The sequence below is a fragment of the Artibeus jamaicensis genome, unplaced genomic scaffold (assembly GCF_021234435.1).
Source record: "Artibeus jamaicensis isolate MK-2021 breed Jamaican fruit bat unplaced genomic scaffold, CSHL_Jam_final scaffold_537, whole genome shotgun sequence".
Classification (NCBI taxonomy): domain Eukaryota; kingdom Metazoa; phylum Chordata; class Mammalia; order Chiroptera; family Phyllostomidae; genus Artibeus; species Artibeus jamaicensis.
Window position 1 is genome coordinate 45,071,786 of NW_026522047.1, and position 26,011 is coordinate 45,097,796.

The window sequence follows — 26,011 nt, forward strand, 5'->3', positions numbered from 1 at the left end:
TCATTTATGTTTTTGGTGTCATATCCAGGAAACTGTTGCCAGTCCATGAAGGTCATGAAGATTTACTCCTATATTTTTAAAAAAATATTGAGTAGTTTTCGCTCATATATTTAAGTCCCTGATCTATTTCAAGTTCCTTTTTTATGTGTGGTGTAAGGTAAGAGTCCAACCTCATTCTTTTGCATGTGGCTCTCCAGTTGTCCCAGCACCCTTTGTTGAAAAGACTATTCTTCATCGAATGGTCCTGGCACCCTTGTTTGAAAATCAGTTGACCATAAATGCAAGAGTGTATTTCTGGATTCTCAGATCTATTCCATTGGTCTTTAAGTCTACTCTAATGCCAGTACCACACAGTCTTTATTACTGTACCTTTGTAAAAAGTTTTGAAATTGGGAAGTGTGATTTCTCCAACTTCTTTTTCTCTTTCTTTCTTCTATTTTTTTTTTTTTGGTGGCTATACTCGGTCCCTTGCATTGCCATGTGAATTTAGGATCAGCTTATCAATTACTGCCCCCCCAAAAAAAGGCTTTTGGGATTTTGATAGGGGCTGCATTGAATCTCCAGGTCAATTTGGTGGAGATTGCCATTTTAGCAATATTAATTCTTTTAATCTATGAATACAAGATATTTTTATTAGGTCTTTAATTTCTTTCAACAGTGTTTTTTAGCTTTTAGTGTAAAGTTTGTGTTTCTTTTGTTAAACTTATTCACAAGTATTTATGCTGTTGTAAACAATTCCATATTGTTTACTTAGTTTCATTTTCAGATTAACTTCTACTGTACAATAACATAACTGATTTTTGTATATTTATCTTGCATTCTGAAACCTTGCTAAACTTGTTTATTATCTCTTATAGTTTTTTTGGGGAGGGGATGAGATTCCTAAGCATTTTCTCTAGAAACTATCATGTTTTCTGAGATTAGTTTCCTTCTTCTTTCGGATGCCTTTATCTCTTTTTCTTACCTAATTGCCCTGGCTGGGACATCCAGTACAATGTTGAGCAGCAGTGAGAGTGGACATCCTTGTCTTGTTCCTGATTGTAGAGGGAGAGCTTTCGATGTTTCATTATAAAGTATGTTAACTATGGTTTTTGTATAGATGCCCTTTATCAGGTTGAGGAATTTTCGTTTTATTCCTAGTTTGTTGAGTGCTTTTTGTTATGGAAGGGCGTTGGAGTTTGTCAAATGCTTTTACTGCATCTATTGATATACAATTATAGTAATTACAGTTTTGTCATTTATTAATATGATGTATTGTGTTGATTTTTGACATTTTTGGATCACCTTTGGATCTCTGGGATAAATCCCACTTGGATATGATGCATAGCTCTTTGTTTTTTGAGTTATTTTTTATTTATTGATCTTAGGTGAGGGAGAGAGAGAAAAATGTCGGTTTGCTGTTCCGCTTATTTATGCATTCATTGGTTAATTCTTGTATGTCCCCAACCGTGGATGGAACCCTCAGCGTTGACATGTTGGTGTGACACTATAACCTGCGGAGCCACCTGGCCAGGGCCAGTGCATAAGTCTTCCTATATGTTGATAGATTTGTTGTATTAGTATTTTGTTGAGGATTTTTATATTTGTCTAATATTCTTTAAAAATACCAGTCTATAGTTTTCTTTTGGTATCTTTGTCTGGCTTTGATGTCAGGATGATGCTGGCCTCATAGAATGAGTTAGGAAGTGTTCCTTCCTCTTCTGTTTTTTGAAAAAGCTTGTGAAAGATCAGTATTACTTCTTTACATGTTTGTTAGAGTTCATGCATGAAACCATTTAGACCTGAGCTTTTTTTTTGAGGGGGGGGTTGAGCATGAATTCAAATCTCTACTTGTTATAGGTCTATTGAGATCCTATTTCTTTTTGAGTCAGTTTTAATAATTTGGTTCTTTCTAGGAATTTGTCCATTTCATCTAGGTTAATTTGTTGGCACAGTGTGCCTTTTTATTTCTATAAGGTTGGAAGTGATAGTCCCTTTTCTTATTCCTAATTTCGGTAATTTGAGTCTTCTGTCTTTTTTCCCTTGGTTAATTTAGCTTAAAAGTACATCAATTTGAAACATAGAAATGAAGATCTCAAGGAGGGTTAGCAACAGGGGAGTGGGAGGAGGAGAAGGGGGGAGAAGGTACAGAAAATAAGTAGCATAGACAATAGATAGAAAATAGATGGGGGGCAAGAATAGCATGGGAAATATAGAATCTAAAGAACTTGAGACACATGGCCATAAACTAAAGGGGGGGGATGGTGGGGGAGGGGGTGTGCAAGGTGGAGGGGAATGAAGGGGGGGGGAAATGGGACAACTGTAACAGCATAATCAATAAAAAATTTTTTTTAAAAAGTACATCATTTTTTTTCTCCTTTGAAGGAACAAATTTTTATTTTTCTCTATTTTTCTGTTTTCTATTTCATTTTCTCTTTCATCTTATTTCTTTTTTATATACTTTATTTTTTTATTTTTTAAATATATTTTATTGATTATGCCATTACAGTTGTCCCATTTCCCCCCCTTCATTCCCCTCCACCTTGCACACCCCTCCCCCACCATCCCCCCCCTTTAGTTTATGGCCATGTGTCTCAAGTTCTTTAGATTCTATATTTCCCTACTATTCTTGCCCTCCCCCTATCTATTTTCTACCTACCATCTATGCTACTTATTTTCTGTACCTTCTCCCCCCTTCTCCTTCTCCCACTCCCCTGTTGCTAACCCTCCATGTGATCTCCATTTCTATGGTTCCACTCCTGATCTAGCTGTCTGCTTAGTTTGCTTTTGTTTTAGGTGTGGTTGTTAATAACTGAGTTTGCTATCCTTTCACTGTTTATCTTTTTTATCTTCTTTTTCTTAGGTAAGTCCCTTTAACATTTCATATAATAAGGGCTTGGTGATGATGAACTCCTTGAATTTAACCTTATCTGAGGAGCACTGTATCTGTCCTTCCATTCTAAATGAAAGCTTTGCTGGATAGAGCAATCTTGGATGTAGGTCCTTGCCTTTCATGAGTTGTAATACTTCTTTCCAGCCCCTTCTTGCCTGTAAGGTCTCTTTGGAGAAATCAGCTGACAGTCTGATGAGAACTCCTTTGTAGGTGACTGTTCCATTATCTCTTGCTGCTTCTAGGATTCTCACCTTCATTTTAATTTGGCTAATGTAATGATGATGTGCCTTGGTGTGTTCCTTCTTGGGTCCAACTTCTTTGGGACTCTCTGAGCTTCCTGGATTTCCTGGAAGTCTATTTCCTTTGCCAGATTGGGAAGTTCTCCTTTATTATTTGTTCAAATAAGTTTTCCACTTGTTGCTGTTCGTCTTCTCCTTCTGGTACCCCTATAATTTGGATTTGGAATGTTTAAAGATGTCCTGGAAGTTCCTAAGCCATGCCTCATTTTTTTGAATTCTTGTTTCTTCATCCTTTTCTGTTTGGTCGTTTTTTTCTTCCTTATGGTCCACTCCATTGATTGGAGTCCCAGTTTCCTTCCCATCACTATTGGTTTCCTGTGCATTTCCCTTCATTTCACTTACTGTAGCCTTCATATGTTCCTCTAATTTGTGACTAAAATCAACCATTTCTGTAAGCATCCTGATCTCCAGTGTTTTGAACTGTGCATCTGATAGGTTGGCTATCTCTTGGTTGCTTAGAAGTACTGGCTCTGAGGCTTTGAGCTGTTCTTCTCCTTGAGCCATGTTTTGGTCTGTTCACACCTGTTATGTATGAGGGGCGTAGTCTTAGGTGTTCACCAGGGTGGGGCCACCTAGGTCACTGGTTTGTGATGCTGTGTGTGGGGGCGGGGTCCGAGAGGGGCAATGGCATTTGTTCTGCTCTCTCTTGGATTTCGGTCCCCTCTGCTGCTTTCCACAAGCAAATTGGGCCCTTCTGGTGCTGGTTCCTGGGTGTGTGGGCTTGTGCACCCTCCAGGTCACTGTGGGTCTCTACAATGAACTCTCTGTGAGCCTCAGAGCCTCTCCAGGCACCTGGACCCTCAAAAGTTTTTCCAATTGGTGCTTTTAGGTTTTATTTACTGGTGCTGGGGCCCTGGGTTTCGCAGTCTGTCTCACTGCTCGCTCCTTTGCCTGGTTTATCTAAGTATGAATGTGTGACTGTGGTCAACCAGCTGCCTTGCGCCCTCACTGGGTCTGCCTGTTGCCACCCCATACCTGGAATCTGCTAACCGCCACCTGTGTGGTCGGTCTGGCCACTCTTTCCTATGCAACCCTGCTCTGCCAGCCGCTGACTCTGCCCCTCTTACTGGTCTGGTTGAATGGCACGTTGTTGTCGGACTTCTGTACAGTTCAATTTTTCTGTCTGTTTTGTTACTAAATCTTTGTTACTAAATCTTTGTTGTCTTTAAACTTGGTTGTGGGAGGAGGCACAGTGTTTCCACCTATGCCTCCATCTTGGCTGGAAGTCTCATCTTATTTCCTTCTTCCTTTTCACTTTGGGTTTGGTTGGTTTGTCTTTTTCCAGGTTCTTAAATGGAAGATTAATTTTTTTTGAAATGTATTTTCTTTTTAAAAATTAAATTGATTAGAATTTTTAAAACTTTTTAAAAACCATCATTGGGTTATAGTTGATACACAGAAAATTATCATCTTTCTTTCTTTGAGATAGGCGCTTACATCTGTAAATTTCCCTGTGTGTGTTGCTTTAGCTGTATCTTACATGTTTTTGTGTGTTGTTTTCAATTTTCATTCATCTTAAAGTATTTTTTAATTAATTATTTTTTTAGAGAGAGAGGGGAAGGGATGGGGAGAAGGAGAGGGAGAGAAACATCAATTGGTTGTTGTTGTATGTGCCCCGACCAGGCCCTAAACCTGCAATCCAGGCATGTGCCCCGATTGGGAATTGAACCCACGACCTTTCACTTTGCGGAATGACATACAACAAAGTGAGCCACACCAGTAAGGGCTCAAAGTATCTTTTAATTTTCTCATGATTTCTCATTTGACTCATGGGTTTTGTATTGTTTAATTTGCACATAGTCATGAATTTCCCAAATTTTCCTTTGTTTTTCTTTTGACTTCCTTCCATTGTGGCCAGATATGCTTTGTAAGATTTCAGTCCTTTTACAGTTGAATCTTGTTTTGTGGCCTAACTTCCTTCTGTCTTAGAGAGTGTCCCATGTGCCCTTGATAAGAATGTGTGTTCTGCTGCTGTTGGGTGGCGGGTTCTGTACGTGGTGGTTATGTCTTGTTGGTTTATGGCGGTGCTGACATTTTTTGTTTCCTTGTTGACCTTTAGTGTTCACGTAGTCTCCAACTGCTATTATTGACTCACTTCATTGCTTTCTTTACAGCTGTGTAGTGTTGCTCCTCAGTCAAGACCAGTCCCACCAAATGCAGTCACTCTCCTACATGAGCTTTTAGTTTTCTGGGTTTCTAGTTTCTCCCTTCCGACAGAGCGTTTGGGGTCCTTAGGCTATGTGTGTCCCCTATGTCCAGGGTTGATTCCCGTAAGGGGGTTGCTGTGTTAGAGAGGAAGTGGATTGAGAAGCCTCTTTCTGAGTCTGCCTGGAAAGGCTGTGCCAAGGTCCTTCTTGAGGTACCAAGAAGAAGAGTCCCCCTTCCCCATCACCTTTGTGAACTGTTTTGTGGAATGGGGCCTTCCACATGCCGGGCGCTGGGTTACCATGACTCATTCTGCCAGTCCCGCTGACATCCTGATGGAGTTGGCACTGTTGTTACCCCCATTTTACAGACAGAACAATTGAGCCTTGGGAGAGGGACAGCCCTCATCGAGGTCACATGGTGTGGGCATGGCTGAGCTGTCCAGCTGCAGACTTGATGCTCTCTACCACCACGTCTGCTCAACAAGTTGTCCCTACGGGGAGATGCAACTGGCCTTCCTGTCTTCAGGGTTCAGGGGGGACTTTCCATTGTTGTTCCTGGATATGTGTATGCTGACTGGGATCATGTCATGCAGATGGGGACAGGGATGAGGCCAGTTGGGTTGGTGCCTCACTGGTATGGGGGTGCTGTTAGCTGTGTGGTTTTGGTCCAGATGACCTAACCTCTCCAGTAGCATCAGTTTTAGCTATCTGAGAAACGGGGTTGGTTAGAGCCCCCATGAGAATGAAGCAAGGACTTGCGTGTATGGTGTTCAGTGCAGTGCCTGTGTTATATGTACCCTGGAGATGCCAGCTGCTGTTGTTTTCTCCTCATCAGGCATTTATTGAGCACCTGCTGTGTGCCAGACATCATGCTGGGTGCTGGGGACCTAGCAGTGAACAAAGCAGGCAAGAATCCTTGTCTCTTAAGGGCTGACAGTTGAGGATGGGAGGGGAGACCAGGAGGCAAGAAGGGAGCTTAGATGCCCCTGCCAGGGTCAGGGCAAAGATTCTGCAGCGGGAGGGGACAGAGCTTGGCCTGGGGAGGTGGGGGCTCTCTACGGAAGAGTGGGGGTGCATCTGTGGGCAGAGCAGCCCAGCCTATGCTGAGGCATCAGCCCCCAGGACCTTGAGTTGGGAGCGTAGGGAGTGAGCAGGAAATGGCAAGGAGGTAACAGGGTTCTGATACAGGGCCCTGTGAGTCACAGGGAGGGCACTGATTTTGTCCCAAGAATGCTGGCAGCTATTGGTTTTAAGCACGGTGCAGTGATGGAAAAGCTCAGGTTGGCTGCTGGGTTGAGCACACAGCAGGCAGGGCCAGGCCCTGGAAGATGGGTGGAGTGTGGCTGTGACCAAGGGGATTTAGCTTAAGGTTGTTGGGATGAGCAGGGAAGAGGGGCCCTGGGACCTTTCGGGCAGCCGACAAATTGCTTGAGAGATGAGCAGTAGGGGATGGAGACGGGACTTTGCTGTCAAGGTCACAAAGCTGGCCATCCGGTGCACAATGCAGACTATCTGCTGTGTAGAGCAAGGATGAGGTTGCTGAGGGGACTTGTAGGAGGACGGAGTTGAGAGCTGCCTCCCAACAGGCCAGGGGTTTCCTCTTCGTCCTTGAAAATGCTCCTGAATGCTACTTGGCTGATGGACTAATGGACCGGTTGCTTTGGAGCTTCTCAATACAACTGAAAAGTTACTGATTAATATTTGCCTGTTAATAAAAGTTATAAAATAGTTATAAAAGACAGAAAGCCAAATTGCTTTGGAGACTATAAAATAAAAGTTATCCATTCACTCCACAGGCAACCTCCATCAAGGGTTCGGTTCTTGTCTCCAAGCTTATTGTCCCTACATAGGCCAGAAACTTACTCAAGTATTTTTTAATTTTAAAGCAAAGTATCAGTTCTGTGCATCACATTCGGCTTTCAGCACTGCAGCCTGGATTGCTTCCTGGGCCAGTTCCCAGGCTGACTTAGCCAGTTCCTGGCCAATGGACATCTCAGTGGAAAGCACTGCCGCAGGGAGTGGCTGTCCTTGCATACCCACTCCGGAGAATAAAACAGGGTGATGTGGGGCAGAGTGGCAAGTAGGGGACAGTCAGAGGAGGTAACACCCGGGTTGAATCCTGAATGAGCAGAGGAAGCCAGCATCGTGGAAAGGCTCGGAGGAGACATTCCAGGCAGGGAATCGGCATTTGCAAAGGCCATGAGGCAGGAATAGATTTGGCTTCCCTGCTGTACCTTGACCACCAGGTTTGGCTAGAATTAACAAGCAAGATGAGGAGGGCAGTGGGGTGACACAGCAATCCCTCAGGGCCTCAGAGGCCATAGGAACACTTTGGAGTAAAGGAGAGATGTGATCTGACTCGTATTGTAAATTTTCCTTTGATTGTATAGAGCAAATGCTCACTTTTGGTAAGAACTTTTCAAACCCTTCCAACTACCCCCTGAGGCGTGGCAGTATTCCCACTTAACAAATGAGGAAAGTGAGGCACAAAGAGGTGACCCCACCTATTCAGGTTGTCTAGAAAGGCAAGGGCAATGCTTGGATTCCAGCTGGGCTCTGAGAAGCCCAGAGCCAGGACAGCCAGTTGCCATAGGCCACTTCCTGCTTTTGCTCCTGGCCTGGCTGCCAGGTGAGGCCATGGAGCAGGTGACACTATAGCTGAGTGCCAAGGGTGCAGCTGGCTCTGGAACCTGCAGGATTCCTGAATAGGGAGGAGCCTGTTGGGAATTTTGTGAAGGAGTGGTGTCTGGAGTGGAGTTATGAAAGCCAATAAGATGTCATCCCACCCCTCTGCCTTCCATGTCTCATTCTCATTTGTACAATGGCAGGTTTGGTCCTTCATCCCGTAAGCAATGGTCACCTGCCTTATACCTGGCTCTGTGTTGGGAGCTGGAGAGAGGCCTGAGAATGGTCCAGGCAGAGCACCCTGCCACTGTAATGGGAGGGCGGGTGGCTGGGAAGGGACAGATCACAGCCATGTGAACGAATCAGTAAACTTGAAAGTTGCCAGTTAGGAGCAGAATTGAGAATTCAGCAGGATGATGTTTGACAGAAGGGAGCTGCTTCACATTGCAGCTGGGAGTAGGAGGGGACAGTTTAACTAGGAGTTGCCCTCTTGCCATGTGAATGCTGCAGGGAGAGGGTTCCCAGCCTGGGGAGCAGGCAATGCAAAAGGTCCTGAGGCAGGACCGTGTCTGGTGTTTTGGGGGAACATTGAGTAGGCCAGTGTGCCAGGAACCAAGTGAGCCAGGGGGAGAACAGGAGGAGGTGAGGACAGGGAGGTGACTGGGTAGATCGCGCAGGGCCTTGTGAGCTGTGGGGAGGACTTGGGCTTTCGCCCAGAGGGAGATGGGAGCTCTGGGAGGGCTCTGAACAGAGAGGGGCACGCCATGACTTGGCATCGAGGGCACCCTGTGGCCACTCTGGAGAGAACAGTGTGGGGTGAGGGTGGGCAGCCTAAGGGGACAATTGCATTGGTCCAGGCATGCGCAGATAGGACCAGGCGGTGGCCTTGGATGTGGAGAGAAGTGGCTGCAGTTGAAGGTGGAGCCAGCAGGGCTTGCTGCTGGGCAGGACTGAGTTGGTGGGGAGGGTGAGAGGTGGGAGGAGCCCAGGGTCTGTGGTTTGAGTGAGGGGTGTAGCTAGCCTGCTTGGCCCTTGGGGTGACCACAACGACACAGTGGCACCTGCCTGGGGACACCAAGTTTGGGCTGGGCTCTGGGTGATCAGTGGTTACTCTGGATATTTATTGATGGGCATGGATGAGGCAGGGACCAGGGCAGGATCCGCACAGGCTGAATGTTGAGGCTCTGGAGACTGAGCGATAAGCTCTACTTCTGTTCTAGCAAAACCACAAAGGAGGCCTCCTGGGAGGTGGGCGTGGCTGAGGTGTCTCCCTCATTGGTGTTCCACCTGTGTTCCCATCCTGGTTCTTCTCCTTCCTGGCTGAGTGGCCTGAGCAAGTCCTGAAACTCTGAAATTTAGTCTTCCATCTGTGAAATGGGTGGATTGGCCCTGGCCTCATTCCTGCAGTGTGGCTGGAGGGTTTACTGAGGTGTTGCCCAGGCTGGGCAGGTGGCCAGTGGTCCTTGTGCAGTGGGCATGACTGGGACCCAGGAGCTGATGGTCCCTGCTGACAGTGTGCTAAAGTCTCACAGTTGTACTGAGGCTTCGAGTGACTCCAGAAGGGTGTGGTGATGAGGAATGGATCCCAGCCCAGGGCCCTCGCCCGGCACCTGCCACCAGGCTGGTCAGGTGAGTGACCTGGGCACTCACTGGATCTGGGTTGGGCTTGTTGCTGACTCATCCTTTGCTGCCTTATCTGTTTATTTCCCTCCCCTGAGAAGGTCTACCCACCTGCCAGCCTAGGGTGTTGGCCTCCATTGTTTCTGCATGCAGGAGTTCCCATGCTCATGGGGGCCGGAAGTCAAAGGGCTCCTGGTGGGGCCTTGTGCTCTGTTCGGAGGACACTTCCTGGAGCCCTTATCGCTTTCCAGGGGAGATGTGGCCCATTTTAGAGCTGGTAAAGTGAGGCTCCACAGGGGTGAAGTTGCTCATGTCAGGTCCTGCAGCCAGCTGGGCCCTCTTGTGGTCGGGAGGTATCTTCCCGTTCCACAGGTGGCCAAGCCAGTGCCCAGAGAGGGTGGAGGTCTGTCTAGGGTTCATGGAGGCAAAGCTGAGTCTTAAACCCAGGCTGTCTGGCTCCAGAGTCCATGGACTAGACTTCCATTGGAGGCTGTGTTGGTGTGTGGAAGATGTATATTTGGGAGACAGTCATTTCACTGCAGCTGTTCAAAGGTGGGTGAGCAGAGCCTGTGTGTGGGGAAGGATTTCTTAGCAGAGACTACAGCCTGTGCCTTTGCCTGCAGGCCTCGTACCTAGCAGCCCTGACGTGGGCAGTGTTACACACACTGCCTTCCCTTACCGACCAAGAAATCCACACCAAGAGTCAGGGAAGCCAGCTCAAGATCATACAGCATACAGGGCAGCCTAGTTGCATAGTGGCCCTGCTGGCAGTGGGGAAGAGAGGGGAGGGAGTGGACACTTTGAGCCTCAGTGAGGAACGTGGTGACCTGTGGAACATGAGTGGAGTCAAGGAGGAAGAAGCAGATGACAGGCTTGAAAGTTACTTCCAGATAAGTGGGCAGTCAGTGTTCCAGGCAGAGCTGCTTGGGAGGAGCATGTTTTCCATCACGCTGCCATAAGGCCCCAAGAGTGTCCCTGCTGCTCTGTGCCAGGAAATGCTCTGGGTGTCCTGAGGGCACAACCGGACAGGCCTCTCCTCACCAAGTGACTTGGAGATTTCTGGGAGGCCAATTTCAGGGGACTGTCCAGGCTGAGGGGGGGTGTCATTGTCCTTTTTACTCAGTCCAAGAGCTTCTGGCAACACAATTGGATGAGTGCCAGGGCTCCTGACTTGCGAACCGCCCGTGCCTGCCCAGCCTCATCCTTTAGGCTCCTCCCAGGTTCTGCCTTCCTCACCGGGCCGTGCCCACCACTCATCTTTGCTGCTCACCACCGAGTCCAGGCCTGGGAAGCTAACTTGCCTTGTGTGTACACAGAGCCGTTTGGGTTCCTTGGGCATCAGACTAGCCCTCATGTTTGTAGGCTCTCATTGTCCAGGTCTGTGGTGTCACCATTGTGCTCCCGGTGCCTGGCCCCCAGACGCATCCAGAGCAGTCACAGGACAACATATGCCAACACTAGTGGCAGAAGGCCTGGCCCTGGCTGGGGAGACACAGGCAGCTTCTGTGTCAGACATGTGGGCCCAGAGGCCTGATGGTCTGGTGGTCAGAGACTCAGACCCCTCAGGTTTCGGTCCATGCTCATGCCACTCCAGGACACTAGGTGGCCTTGCACAGCTGCCCATCCTCTGGGCCTTGTCACATCTGTAAAGTGGAGCTCACAGATTCATCTTGGTGGTTCTTGTTATGGGTAAGTGGGTTAAATCCATGCAAAGTTCTCAGCTTCTCGCCTGGCATACAGTGAGTGCTTGACAGCAGTGAACTACTTTTTTTAAAAAAAATTAATCTTTTTGCCCTGGCTGGTGTAGCTCAGTGGATTGAGTGCAGGCCTGCAAACCAAACAACCGAGGTTCGATTCCCAGTCAGGGCACATGCCTGGGTTGCAGGCCAGTTCCCAGCAGGGGACACATGAGAGGCAACTACACATTGGTATTTCTCTCCCTCTCTGCTTCCCTTCCCCTCTAAAGATAAATAAATAAAATCTTAAAAAAATTAATCTTTTGGAGTCAGTACGATGATGCACACAATTCAAATTAATCTTTTGGAGTCAGGTTGATGATAACACAATTCAAAGATGTTCCAGAACGTGCGATGGTTTTTCCCTCCCAGCAGGCCCCAGTCTTTATGGGCTCGATTTGGTGGTGGTGGTGGTGGTGATTTTCCTCAGTGTATCTAGGCGAAAGTTCCATGTCAAATAAATAAAAAAGTTTTCTTTGGTTTTTTGGTGGTTCCACAGTGGTGTGAATGGGCCCTAATTTATTTTAGCTCTCCCATCCTCCTCACCATGGGCTTTAAAGTTCTTTAAATCTGAGCTGTTCTTACTGGGAATCTAACAGGATTGTAATGATTCTCTCAGCAAATTTTCACGGAGTGCTCTCTCCGTGCTTTCCCGAGTCTTCGCGAGCGTGTCCTCCTGGGCTTGTTTATACTCATGACTTTTTATTGAGATTTAACTTAGTCGCAGGAACTCGCCCGGTCTTAAGTGTACATCTTGCATTTTAAAATGAGTGCACGCACACCCAGGTCATCACTGGACAGATCAAGAGAGAGGACGCTGTCACCACCCCAGAAAGTGTACTCATGGCCCTTCCAGCCAGTTGGCCCAGAGGGAAGCGACTGCTCTGATTTCTATCAGCAGAGACTAGTTTTGCCTGTTCAAGTTCAAATCTACTCTGTGACTCAGCAGGTGAAACAAGAATGTATGTCTACCGAAGGCTTGTGTGAGAATATTCATAGCAGCTTTATTATGGCCTCAAATGGAAAGACCTCAAATTCCCCATCACCTAGTAAATGGATAAACAAACTGTGGTCCATTCCCGCAGTGGAACGTGGGTCAGCAATGAGAAGGAACTGGCTTTGGTCATGCATATCAGCATGGAGGAACCACACAGACAGATGTTGGGGATTCATTCACACAGTGCTTTTGTGTTGTTTGGTCACTGATACATTCCACTTGCAAGGAAGAGAGGGAGGGAGCAGGAGGTTTTTGTGAAGGGTGTGCATACTGTCACTGCCATAGGTGATTCTGTGTTGAAGGGCCAGGGCCCACAGTCTCTGATGTGCAGGGTGCCTCCTGTTCCTGCCTCTTATGTCTCTCTGCCTGTGACCCAGGTGGTCTGGTGCTGCAGGGAGCCAAGGTCAAGGCCATGGGTGGTGCTGTAGAGGTTAACAGCCTCCAGCAGGCCGCCTGCATCCTTGGGAGAGCATGGCATCTGCTGTGAAGGGACATTATCTCCTGGAGACACTGGGTGACCCCCTCAGGCAAGGGCCGAGGTAAAGAATGTACTTGAGGGTCTGGTTACTACATGTGGCCCCTTTGCTGTTTCCCCTCCCCTCCCCACTGCACCCCTACATCGCGCCTCTCATCTTCCCTCATCAGAGAGGCCTCCCTGACCATCCCAACCCCTCTAACCCCCACGGCGTGTCTTCTTCATCCCCACCCTTGTGTCTCATGTGGTCCCCACCAGAATGTTGGTGCTGGTGTCCTAAGCATCTCCAATGTGCTAGGTAGGTGTGAGTAATACTTGAGTGAACGTGCCTTTGACTTTGGCCTCTGTACCTTGGTCTTCTCTTCTGCCAGATGGGAGAATAGTACATAGTTCACAGTGTCACACTGCATGAAGTGGGTATGAAATGCTTTGTGAAGGGCAGGCATGGCCCATGGGCTTTTTGTCACCCTCAAGAACATGGCTGGGTGGGTAGCACCTGAGGTGTGGGAGGCTGACTGTGCCAACAGGGGCGGTCGGCTCCCCTCCCCTGGGCACTCGTGTGTCCTCCAGGTGTTCTTTCCTGTGTTTTGGCCCCTCTTGCCCTCCATCATCTCAGTCCAGGCTGTCCCCCCACCATGGCTGTTCATCTCCTAAACCCCTCTTAGCCCTGTTCACTGTCTGCCCACCATCCTCCATGTCCCTGCTCCCCTCTGGGCCAGCCCCAGTCATCAGTCATCTGGAACAGGGCATCACCTTCTGCCTGTCTTTTGGTTCCTACTCTCCTACCTGAAGCAACCAGAGGGTTTTTTTAAAGCCATACACCTGTAAAAGCATACACAGTTATAACCTGGATGTCCCTAATCCCCGATGGGTGTCCTTGCCGTAAGAATGAGGACCAGCCTTCTTATTATGACCTCTTATTATGCTGCTTATTGGCAGCACCCCCAGGAGGCCTTCAGAGTCCTGCATCTGTGGAGGGCTCCTCATCTCAGGCTGGACTGCAGTTCCCCATGAGGGTACAGGTTGATGTGTTGTGCAGTCACTGCCGTGCCCCTGATCCCAGCCAGAGGAAGCACTGCATAAGCGTGCTGGGAGGGCCCACAGGCCAGTGGGGATCCTCCTTCTGCCCACCGGGTTAACACATTCTAGGGATTCTGATGCCCAGCTCAGGCTGAGAAACAGCAGCCTCTTCTGGCGCCCTCCAGAGTCATAGCAAGGTTCCTAACACAGGTAGGGTGCCCCTGAGACACTGTGAGCAAGGTGGCACCAACGGCATTAGGCTGGAAACCTGGGAACACTGTTCTCTTACCATATGAAACACACCTGTCTAGTCCCAGTTGTCCTATGTCCTGCATGGATTTCAGAAAATCCACATGTTTATCTAGGTGCAAACCTTGGAAATTCCCCGAGCCTAGAACCTTTCGCTATTTTGCATGACATAAGAGTTCTTTGCATCGCTTTAAAAGTCTCGAAAATGCCGCTTCTACTCCAGTGTTTGTTTGGACCTCTGCTACTTCGCTTTCCTTTCCTAATGGTCCAGGGCAGCTTCCAGTCTTCCCACTCTACATGAATCCGAATCCACAGGTAATAGTTGAAGTTGGTGCAGGTAATTCCAGAGTATATGTAGCTTAAAAAAAAAAAAACAGCTGCACTGAGGAAGTTTTTACACGCTAGGAAGTTCACCCATTTCAAAGCAGTGATTTTTAGTAAATGTTAGCAAATATCACCACAGTCCAGTTTTAAAACATTTTCATCACTCTAGAGCGCGCCCTCCTCTCCGTTTTCCACCCCTGGGCAGCCACTGATCCACTTCCTGCCTGTACTGACTTCTCTTTTTGGGACATGAAACACTTCGTATTTTGTCATCCCCTGTTTTCCTTTTAGTCTTTATGTGATACGTATTAATTAAAACATTAATTTAAAACATGTATGTGGGAAATGTACTAATCTTTTTGGGTCTGGGGGAGATGGTTGAAATTTTTGTTAAGGAAAGGACCCATCGGGCATGTTGGCATTGGAGCGCAGCCAACCAGAGGGAAATGGCTCCATCTGTTACCAGCCTTTTATCCAGTCCCTCCCATGTGCCCCAGTCCTGCCTCAGGACCCCCCCACACCAGAACATTCCCCTGTGCCCTTCTGGGGTTAGTGTCTTTGCTGAGTTTACTCAGAATGCAAGAGGGGATTGCTTAACCATGTGTGGTCACACTTCCTGTCCTGCACGCTGGCCTCATGAGTAATTTCTGCCCCTTTTGCCTCCCACAGGGACTTCCTTCCCCGAGGGTCAGGAATCGTCACCCGGCGGCCTCTCATTCTGCAGCTCATCTTCTCAAAAACAGGTACAGTGCAATGAGTTGAAGCTGTAGCAGAAAGTGAATGGGGAGGCTGTGTTCGGCAGGAGCCCTGGGGCTTATGATGGAGTCTCTGATGGCTGGGCTGTTGTTTGGGCTCCGATTCAGGTTTTCCATGTGTGCAATGAAGTTGAAGCACAGTTCACTGAATACCCACCCCACATCCTCAGCCATGACCAGGTGCCATACATGCTTTCTGTATTGTAGATAACATGTTTGTGCCAAACGTTTTGAAACTCCGCAGCAGACATTGTGCACTTCAGCCCCTAATGCTTCAGTGCACCACCCCTTGCAACAGGGACCCTCTCCTGCAGCCACAGACTGGACCGCACCCAAGGAAAGGAATCATTCCTGCGTGTTACTTCGTGCCAGTTGTCCCTCAGATACCTTCCCTGGCTGTTTTATACATGCTGTGATCAGTCCAATCAGTCCCATACTGCATTCACTCTGTTGGCATGTTTTCGTCTTCATTAGAGCAGCATCCCTGCCATTTCTTTTTTAATTACTACATTGACTTTTGGGAGATACCTGCAGAAGGAATTTCGGTCCCTTGAATTGAATAAAGAATCTTCCACATATAGATTTTTTTCCCATTCTCCCCTTGGTGGCCTTGGTTTATTTCTCTTTTTCCCCACACAAATCTCACATGACACGGGCTTGTCTCCCAGCTTTAAACCCTCTCGGGCTTCCTTGGAAATCATCTCAGTTCAGAAGGTGGATGGGGGACATTATTGGACAGGGGACCTAGTCCCATGTCGGTCTGCCTGGGGCCAGCCAGTAGTGGGTGGCTTCTTGACTTCGTGCAGGAGAGTATTTTATTAAGGCTGGGGACATGAAACTAGGAAGGGCTTAGCATAGAGGCAGCAACAGAAAAACCCAGACTGGGTTACTTCAGCTCTCTAAACATGTTATAGGAAAGAAATGACCTGAGGCGGGGCTGCTTTGGCTCACTGGGAAGGCACAGAAAAGGGGGCCTTGGGGAAGGTTCTGAGGGTCAGCCCAGGATGCGCTGCCACTGCCCATTTCTTCTCTGGTTGCAAGTCTTGTGGGGACCCTTAGAGTTCAGGAGATGTGCGCTGGTTGGGGGAGAAGTAGGGGAGAGGGGAAGGTGCTGTGTGTCCCCAGAGGGAGAGCTCAGCCTGGGTCCTTTGTCTGGAGGGTTTTTCTTTCTCGCAGGCAGGAACCTTAGAGGAGTCTTGGGGAGGGTTTCAGCAAAATACTCATTAGTTCTCCAGATGTGCCCTTTCAGGGTCGTGGTTGCACTGATTGGTCAGTGCCAGGGCAGGGGGTCATTGGTTATTGAAGCTGGTCCTGGCGTATTCACCTGGTTTTGCTGCTTTTCTGGGCCTGGAGTTGGAATCCATGGGAGGCCTAGATGTTATCATTTTCTGCATGTGGTGACTTGCTGCATGTGGCTGTAATTGCTCAGCCATTTTGTTTGGCTCTCTGTCTCAGTTTCCCTATTCCACTTGTCCTGTCTTACTGGCCTGTCTCAGGGAGAGGGGTGGCATTGGAGCTGGGTCCTCTCTTCTCTCCAGAGGTCTCCGTGCAGTTCTCAGTGCTGCGTCCCTACTGACCTGGAGTGTCAGCCCTGGCCAGCTCAGCGCTGGGAAGGCAATGCGTACGTTCAGTTTACAGATGAAGAAACAGAGACCTCGCCAAGTTACCTGCTTCCTGTCAGGCTCCAGATCTGGAATCTGAGGTTAGACCTCAGACCAAGCTCTCAGCTGTATCCTTGTCCCACCCTGCCCATTTGCCACGGAAGGTCAGGTCTCCGGGGAGAGGCTGTTTCAGATTGACCCAGCACCTCTTTGTCCAGTCAGCTGTGCCAGGAGGCCCCGCTGCAGAGCAGCAGGTTGCAGAGTCCACAGAACTGTTGGGCTTCTGCTTCCCATTTTGCAGGTTGTTGGGGGTGGGGATGATAATCTGCACTTTCGTGAGCTCCCTGGTGGGTGGTGCTGACGCTTCTGGCCCTTGGCCGTCCTGGGAAAAACCTCTGACCCTTCCTGTGGGAGCTGGCAGCTAAGGCTGCTCAAGTTCAGATTCTCCTGTGCAGTTTACTGGCTGCCTGGCCCCTAGGGAGGGACTGCTCCTCACAACCATGTTTCCTATCTGGACAGTGGAGATAATAATAGCATCCCTTTTGTTCGTTATGGCGAAGACCATGTTATTCAATATAGGTACATCCTTAGGATAGCGCTGAGTGGTGCTGACCCAACAGCTGCAGTTTTGTGCTTGCTGCCAGCCTGTATGGGGACAGCTTGCTGGGAGAACAGGTGGGCTGGCTTCCTACACTGGAAGGTTACGGCCATGTCATGGCAAAGGGCTCCCTCATCACCTCCACAGTGGTTGTCTTTCAGTGGTCCACTGAGCGTGTCACTCAGTGGTCCACTGAGCACATACAGTGTGCCACAGGCTGGTCCAGGGCTGGGGCGCCGAAATGAGCAGGACCAGGACCTGTTACCTGTTCTCCTGGCACTTCCATAAGTGCTGGGGGGACAGATGAGGAAGACTTGCTAGGAGACCAAGGAGGAGACACACAGGCCTGGCCATCATCATGGGAGCCTGTGTGGTGGGGGAGGGTGGGGACATCACAGGGCTTTTCGGAAGAAAAGTGATGTGAGTTGAGTTTGACGAGTACGATGGGTATGTTGGGGAAGAGAGAATTCTTCTTCCAGCAGTGAGACTGCGTGAAGACCATGAGGCTACAGTGCCCAGAGTAGCCTGTTGGAGGAACTGAAATTCTTTCTGCAGGAAGGGAGAAGCACATGACAAGCAGTGGCCCTGTGGGAGCACCAAGGGCAGGAACTTGAAGGTGCACATCTACCCAGTGCCTGACCCAGATTACCGTTGAAATCTTCATGTCTGTTGTCCCTACTTCACAGAGGACTCAACTGAGGCTTCTGAGCTGAAGCCTCTTTCCTGAGGTCACATGGGAGGGTTATTCTGTAAGCTCCATCTTAAACTCACTCTTGGAGAGTTTGGCTTGAGACCAAGGTGTGACTTGAACAGACCTTGTAGCTGCTTATGGAGAAGAGACCACAGGGACCAGTTCAGGGTCAGGGAGACCCAGGAGGCAGTGGGTGCCTAGCAAGGCAGGTAAGGACAGTGGCAGGGTTGGATCTTGTTGCGTTGGGGTGCGGGTAGGGGTGGGAAAGAGGAGTCCTGGTGTCCCACATGGGAGTGGCCTTGCTGTGTCCCAGTCTGCATGTTCTCCCTCCTCTACCTGACCATGGCATTGAAGGCCTCTTAACGCCCCAAGTAGAGGTGGGCCCACTGTGTGGTGTGGGCCTGGTTCAGACACTGGGGAGGAAGTGTGAGTACTGGCACTCCCTGAGCCCAGCCAGGCTGAGAGGGAAGAGCACAGGACGTTGTGGGAGAGTATATTGGGCACTGGCTCTACTTTGGGCCAGAGACCCAGGAAGCAGGGTCTAGGCAGGGGCAACAAGTGTGTGTGAAGCTGTGAGGTGAGCGTGGGGAGGAGGCAGATGGCATAGCCTGGCAGGGGTGGGGAGGGATTCCAGCTGTGGGAGCCCAGGTGGCATGCAGGGTGGGGATAGCAGCTCAGCCCACTGGCTGCTTTGTAAGGGAGGGACCGGCAGGGACAGCAGCACGAGCCAGGAGGACAGGGAGAGGTTAGCCTAGTGAGAACTGATGGGGCCTGGCTCATGGTGGTGCCTTGGGTGTGAAGGGCGGTCTAGAGTGACCTTGAGGGGAGGAGGCCACCAAGACACCAACTGGCAGAAGCATGGAGTGGGAGAGGCAGATGGGACGTAGGACACCCCACTCATGTGAGGGAGAAAGAAAGCTCAGTGCAGTGTGGGATGAAGTGATGGCTGGGGCTTCTGGGTTCTCTGGGGGCTAGAGGGGGCGTGTTGTTCCTGGAGATGGCGCTTTTGTCTGGCTGGCTCTCTGGGACATGACTCCGGAGCCAAGTTGCCACCCTTTGCTTCTGGGGTCTTAAGCCAATAGTTCCCCTCTCTTTTGCCTCAGCTTCCTCACCCAAGGTGAAACGAGGTGAGAGTGGCACCCCATGCGGCAGTGTGGCCCTGTGGCTGGGCTTCATTCCTCCCCTCTGACCCTTGTGACGCCCACTGGTGCCCAGCTTCTCCTTGTCCAGTCTGGTCTTGGTGAGCCCTTATTTTTAATCAGCTTAGTTTGAAAATTACCTGAGACTGCAGCCACCAAGAGTTTGGTGGCTCATGGGTGAGCCCCACTTCCCTTTGGGAACCACCCTGGGCCTTGTAAACCCTGTGTGCTGGGGACTGTTCTTGTGTGGAATGTGGATGACTCGTGCCTCCTGAGCCTCCCCTCCCGGCCTTGACCTTGGCTGGTGCTCACATAAGCCAGAGAGGGGTTGTCATGACTTGACTCCCAGCCTCCTCCTCGTGGCTTTGTGGCCCTGACAGGGCTCTGTTGGCCTTTGAGACCTTACCTCCTGTTGGTCACCTGCTGCAGCCACAGTGTCCCTCCTTATCCTCAAGTTTGGCTCATTTGTTTCTGCCTCTGGGCCTTCATCCTCACTGTGCTGCCTGCCTAGAACACCCTGTACCATCCTCTTCCTCCTGCTCCAATATAGGAGCTCTACTTCAACCCCGTCCTCCAGTTACTGCTGCTGTATTTCCTGTGCAACCTGTGTAATGTGGCATCATCCTGTTCTTTGATTTTCTTAACAGCCTCCTCTCTCTGGCCCTGTTCCAACCCCAGTGGCATGAGAGAGGGACCCTGACCTGTTTAGTCCGTTGTTTTCCCCCCAATCTCCCCTGCCCAGTACAGGGCCTGGCACCTAGTAGGTGCTCCATCGGCACTGGCCGGGTGCCCAAGCATGCTCAGAGGGCTGCTGCTCTGCCCCTTCTCTTCCACAGGGGGGATTGCAAATGATTGTGCTGCACCTTTCCCCTGAGCTAGGCCCTGGTGGGGCCCTTTCTGTGAAGCTGCGGCTTCTGCAGCAGTTGGGTGTGCACCTTATGTCTCCGTGGGGAAACTAAGCTGGGAACTGGTGGGGGTCGGGCTGGGGACTGGCCGGGACGCAGCCAGGGCTGGTACCTTCTCAGCGTGCGTTCTTTCGCCATACCACCAAGCAGTTCTCCGAATTTTAAGTGGTCACTTTCCGGCTGTCCTACAATTTCAGTTCTGATACTACCTGCCTGGAGGTAGCTTGAGATCCCACAGGTTAGGGTTCAGTCCCACAAAACTGTACCCACCTCTACTTTTAGACACTAATTGCAAGTCCAGATGTCACCTGTACTTCTGAGTGATTTGCTCTAGATTATAGGTTTCAGTGACCCTCTCTTTGGGTTCACTTAAGTTTCTAGAGTGGCTCACAGAACTCAGAGAAACATTTACTAACCAGATTTTCAGTTTATTAGAAAAGTATGTAACTCAGGCATAGCCAGATGGAAGAGATGCGCAGGGCAGAGTCTGGCGAAGTGGCTTGGTGCTCCTATGCCCTCTCTCACCCCCACGTGTTCACTAACTCGGAAGCTCTCCAAACTCATTCTTTTGGATTTTGAGGAGGCTTCATCATGTAGGCACAAATGATTAAATATTCCTCCTTGGTGGTTGATTCAACCATCAGCCCCTGTACCCTACCAGGAGGTTGGAGTAGGACCTAAAGTACCAATCCTCTAATCACACGATTGGTTCCTCTTCACATAAACTCAAGTGCGGTTGAAAGGGGTTTATTATCAATAGAGACTCCTTATGGCTCTTATCACTTAGGACTTTCCAAGGATTTTAGGAGGTTTGTGTCAGGTATGGAGGGAAGACCAAACATATTTTTTATTATAAATCACAGTGTCACAGCTTCCCAGTGGCAATTGTGTCCTAGACTCTGGAAAATGTTCTCTACTTGTCTCAAGTCAGAGGGAGCTTGAAGACCAAAAGAACTCGGGAGATGACATGTCCTTTGTCCCTTCTTCATCAGCTAAAGGCTGTAAAAAGTCCCTGGAGATTAGATCCAAGTTTGTGGAGATTGGATCTGTTCAATTGTGTGGTACTCAGGGTCTTCCAAGTGTTTTTGAACCACACGTCATTCCTCCTGGGCCGTGTCAAGCAGACCAGCATGCCAGTGGGTGACTGGTTTGGAGAAGGCAGACCCATCGCTCACTGCCAGGGGTCAGCCTGGTGGTTGTGCTCTCCGCTGGGTTCAGAATAGGGAAGGGATGGGATGTGAGCATGAAAATCAGGGCCGAGCCCCTCCATCGGAGCACTGAGGCTCCCAACAGCTTTGCAAATGTCCCTGATCTGACAGCTAAGCTGTTTGTGTGCTCTTGCGGGCCCGGCACTGTGGATTTGATTGCTTCCTATGTTGCCTCAGCACTGGGTTCTGTGTTGTTCATTTCATTGTGGCAAAACCGAGGTCCTGACAGATGGGTGTGGCTAGGTACTTCCCTCTCTTCCTCCTGCCATCTCCCCAGATCGTGAGGAGCCCGATGTGCCTTCTGCAGGCTGTAGGGGCTGGGCTGAAGGCAGGTTGTTCTCGCAACACATTTCACAATTCTTCAGAAAGGCCCGAACAAAACAAGAAGGCAAAAGGAGAGAGAGAAAAAAAGAACAACAAAAAAACAAATGTCAGCAGGCACGTGACCTGGTGTGCCTTTGGGGTAGGGAGGGTGATCTTATGACCTTGCATTCATGGGGTGCTGTCCTCCCAGGGTACAGGACCTAGTATTTTGTAATAGGCTGCTCAATAAAATTTTACTAAATAGCTGCTTTTACCAGGCACCAGGGAGAATATGACCGAAACCAAGGCGCTGACAGTCCTTCTCTTACCTCTCCAGCTCGAGCAGGGGACGTTTGAGCATAAGGTGTGTTGGTGTGAAGAGTGCCATGGAGAAGGGGACAAAGGCACAGGGCAGGGGTGCAACTGCCATGGGGAGGTCATGGTGGGCCTCTCCAGCGGGTGTCTAGACCTGAGACCTGAAGGAAGCAGGAACAAGTGCTGGGGTGAGAGCAGAACCTTCTAGAAAACTGCTGCAAGTGCATTTACTGACCCCACAATTAGGACAAGGCTGGAAGCCCTGTGGAGGACGAGGGCGCTGGCTCCTCTGGGTTGGCAGTGTGACTGCTGGACAGGGGCCCACTTTATTCCTTTATTCCTGCTGTGCTCCAGGCGCTGGTCTGGGTCCCACAGAGCCCTGAGGCCTGATTACACATGCTGACCCTCCTCCAGGGAAGCACACTTGGCTAGGAGTGTAGGGGATGTTTGTGTGGCTGTTGAAATACTGAGGCAGGCCCCAGGAACCGGAGGGACTGGCTTTGTTATCTGCACAAGAGGAAGAGAAGGTTTGAAATCGCTGCAGCTGGGCTGGGGATGGGCGCAGGCAGCTCTACAGTGGGGACCGCGACAGGCAGAGTAGGCAGTGGCTCAGCCTCAGCTCCTGGGGACAAGTTGAGAGGGAGCTGTTCAGGTGTCACAGTCTATGAGCTCAGTCCCAAGGCCTTTGACTTACTGAGATCGTGGGTGGTTAAATCATTTTCAGCATTCAAACACATATAAGGCTGTGGAGGTCCAGGCTGATCTCTCTTGTTTCCTTCCCCTGTTTTTATTTTCCTCATGGGGAAACTAAGGTACAGAGTGAGCCTGGCCAATAGCCAGGCCCCTCCCTCCCTTGTAGTCTACCCTAGGTCCAGAGCATCCTCTGGGTTTGGGGAAAGGTTGCCACTTCAGAGAGATGGCACAGGCACAGGCTGTCTGCCTACCGCTGCCCTCAGCTGCCTCCATCATCTTGCCATGGACGGGTTGGAGTCAGGCAGGTCATCTCTCCCAGTTCCTAGTATGTTGACTCTGTCAGACCTGCTTCTGCGACATGCTTATGCAGTGTCTGTCTTCCCCATCAGACCAGGAGGCTGGCTCAGGGCTGGCCCTATGTCCTCAAGTCATGCTTTGGGGAGGAGGGAGGGGGAAGAAGACCAGAGGCCAGCTGTCTAGACCCTGCCCTGTCCACACTTTCATATATCCAACTGGGTGGCTTTGGGGGTGCTGGGCCACCTTGAAGAAGCTGAAGCAGGGGCCATATTTTGGCAGCCATTCAGTCATGCCTATGATTATCGAGCACCTACTGTGTGCCCAGAGGGAACCTTGGGAACACAGAGTGCGTAACACAGATTCAGATCCTTGTCTCACGGGGTTGGCCTTCCAGCTGGGAACCAGAGAAAATACACAGGATGTGAAAGTAAACGATATTAGGGTACTTGTAGGGTGGTAAGGCACTGAAGGGGGAAAGAGAACGCGGAGGTCTGTTGTCTCAGGTGGGGGCCAGGGCAGGCCTCACAGAGAAGGTAGCCCCTGAATGAGGCCAGGGAGGGAGCTGTGAGGGTCCCTGCAGACAAAGACTCCTAAGGCAGGAGCAGGCCGCAAGTCGTGAGCGGGGAAGCCAGCGTGACTGGAGAGGGAGTGAGGCGAGGTCAGGAACTGGGGGAGAAGGAAATTTTGTAGGGCCTTGTAGGATGTGGTAGACTCTGGCGTTTGCTCAGAGGAGAGGAAGGCTGAGGTTCGGCTTTAACAGAGTCACTGCTATGGGAGGAAGCAGGCTTGGTGGAAGGGTTTTTTTTTTCCTTTTTCTTAAAGATTTCATTTGCCTGGCTAGTGTGGCTCAGTGGACTGAGTGCCAGCCTACAAACCAAAGGGTTGAAGGTTCGATTCCCAGTCAGAGCACATGCCCTGGTTGCAGGCCAGGTCTCCACTTGAGGGTGCATGAGAGGCAACCACACACTGATGTTTCTCTCCCTCTCTTTCACCCTCTCTTCTCATTCTAAAAATAAATAAATAAAATCTTTTAAAAAAAAGATTTTTAAGCCCTGGCTGGTGTAGCTCAGTGGATTGAGTGCAGGCCTGCGAACCAGAGGATTGCGGTTCAATTCCCAGTCAGGGCACATGCCTGGGTTGCAAGCCAGTTCTCTGCAGGCCAGTTCCCAGCAGGGGACACATGAGAGGCAACCATACATTGATGTTTCTCTCCCTCTCTCCTTCCCTTCCCTTCTAAAGATAAATAAATAAATAAATACTTTAAAAAAAAAGATTTTTAGAGAGGTGGGAAGGGAGGGCAAAAGAGAGGGAGAGAAACATCAGTGTGAGAGAGAAACATTGATCAGCTGCTGCTTCTATGCACTCCAAAGGGGGACTGAACCTTCAGCCCAGGCATGTTCCCTGACCCGGGATTGAATCAGCAACCTTTCACTTTGTGAGATGACACCAAACCAACTGAGCCACATAGGTCGGGGCTGACAGAAGCTTTTTAATGTTGGAATGACCCTGGAATGTAACTCATGGTTCCAGAGTAACAAGGAGCCCAGTAAAGAAGGCAGGTGGTGAGGGACGGTCCTGGCTGGCTCCTGAACCTTCCCGTTGCCCAGTGATATGCTGGGGTGACACCAGGCTCCGCAGCCCAGTCTCCTGCGTGACCTACACCCACACAGATGGGAGACTGCCAGCACATGCTGGGCTCTGGCAGACACAGCCGGCAGGTCCTGGTCCCATAAACATGATTTTTCAATGAGCTGGCTCTGACACAGAAGAGACCCAAGATGCAGGATGGAGTGCCAGGTGGCATGGAGTCAGGGAAGGATCCCTGAAAGAAGTGACAGGCAGGTAGGCCCTGGAAGAGGAGGAGATGGGGCCAGGCCTCCTACACACTAGGCCTGGCGGGGCAGAGGTCTGCAGGGGAGAGGGCCCATGTCCTGGGCCCATACCTTTTCTCATCCTGTATCCCCCTGCATTCGCCCTGGAAGGAAGATGGTCTATTGCAGGTGCTCAGCCCAGGGCCTTAAGCTGGAAAGGAACTGAGGTTTGCTGTGGGGGTTAGAGAGCCATTTCATTTTAGGGTAGCTGCTGCAGGAAGAACAGCCGAGTATAATGTCTCCTCCCTATGGAGAGCTGGAACATGACTGTTTTGGGGAACCAGGTCAGCTGATGGGGTGGGGTGGGTGATCCTGGATCCTCCAGCCAGTGTCCTCGTTGCCCTTGTTACCCCTGCATCCGAGCGGACAGTGCCCATGCTGGACGAAGTCCTCAGTGACCTGAGCCATGAAGTCCCCCAGACCCTGATTGCAGAGCTTCAGAGAGATAAAGAACTTGACTTGAGAGCCACTGCCTGGAGACAGATTATCTGAACTCCACATCCCAGCTCTGCCACTGAGCTTGGACCAAGTCACTTCACCTCTCTGGGCCTCAGTTTCCTTATCTGTGGTGCAGGCTTCACAAAGATGCCTACCTGCCGAGATGCTCACCCAGGAGGAGCAACGGGACCACACTCTGGGCCTGGCCAGAGCGTGCATGGGCCGAGTGTGGCCATAGTTTGTTAGGTTGCTGTGATGGGAAGGCAGACCTCTTTGAACTTACGTCTTTCTGTCTCATTACACTTGTTGGTAGAGATTCTAGACCTGCTGGCCTTTCTCTGTCTCCATCTCCACCCTTTCTTTTGAGGCAGCTGATGGTATGTCTGTGCTGTGGTTTGTATAGCCACATCTCCTCCTGGTGGACATAGAGGTGATTTCCAGTTTTTCAGTACACATTTTTTGCATTTCTGCAGTGGTCTGCTTCTTTAAACTGTTTGTCACATGACTCATTCACTGTTTTTAGCATTACTGCAGGAACTATGATTTTGAGCCTCCTTCCCAGAATTTACTATGAAAATTCAAATATGAAAAAAAGTTGAGAAATTACATAGTAAACACATGTAACCTCAGCACCTGCATCCTGCAGTGAACATTTTTTATTCTTACTTTATCCCATATCTGTGCTTTGGATTTCTCTTGCTTGGTGATAGGACTGAGGCAGGATAGTAAGAAGGTAGAATTTCTTGGCATGTGAGATAGGGAAACTGAAGCAGAGAACTGAACACAGTGGCCTAGCAATTTATAGCCAGGTACAGAAGGTCACCAGGGCAGAG

General features: G+C 49.8%; 1 protein-coding gene across 12 annotated transcripts in view; it reads left to right on the forward strand.

Annotated features, from left to right (window-relative positions):
- DNM2 (dynamin 2) overlaps positions 1 to 26,011 on the forward strand; it is a 90,545-nt gene that overhangs the window by 13,842 nt on the left and 50,692 nt on the right. For all 12 annotated transcript variants that reach the window (XM_053658574.1, XM_037153953.2, XM_053658570.1 and 9 more), the window contains exon 2: positions 15,034 to 15,107. In XM_053658574.1, coding sequence (XP_053514549.1) covers positions 15,034 to 15,107 — 74 coding nt within the window. The remainder of the gene's footprint in view (positions 1 to 15,033; positions 15,108 to 26,011) is intronic.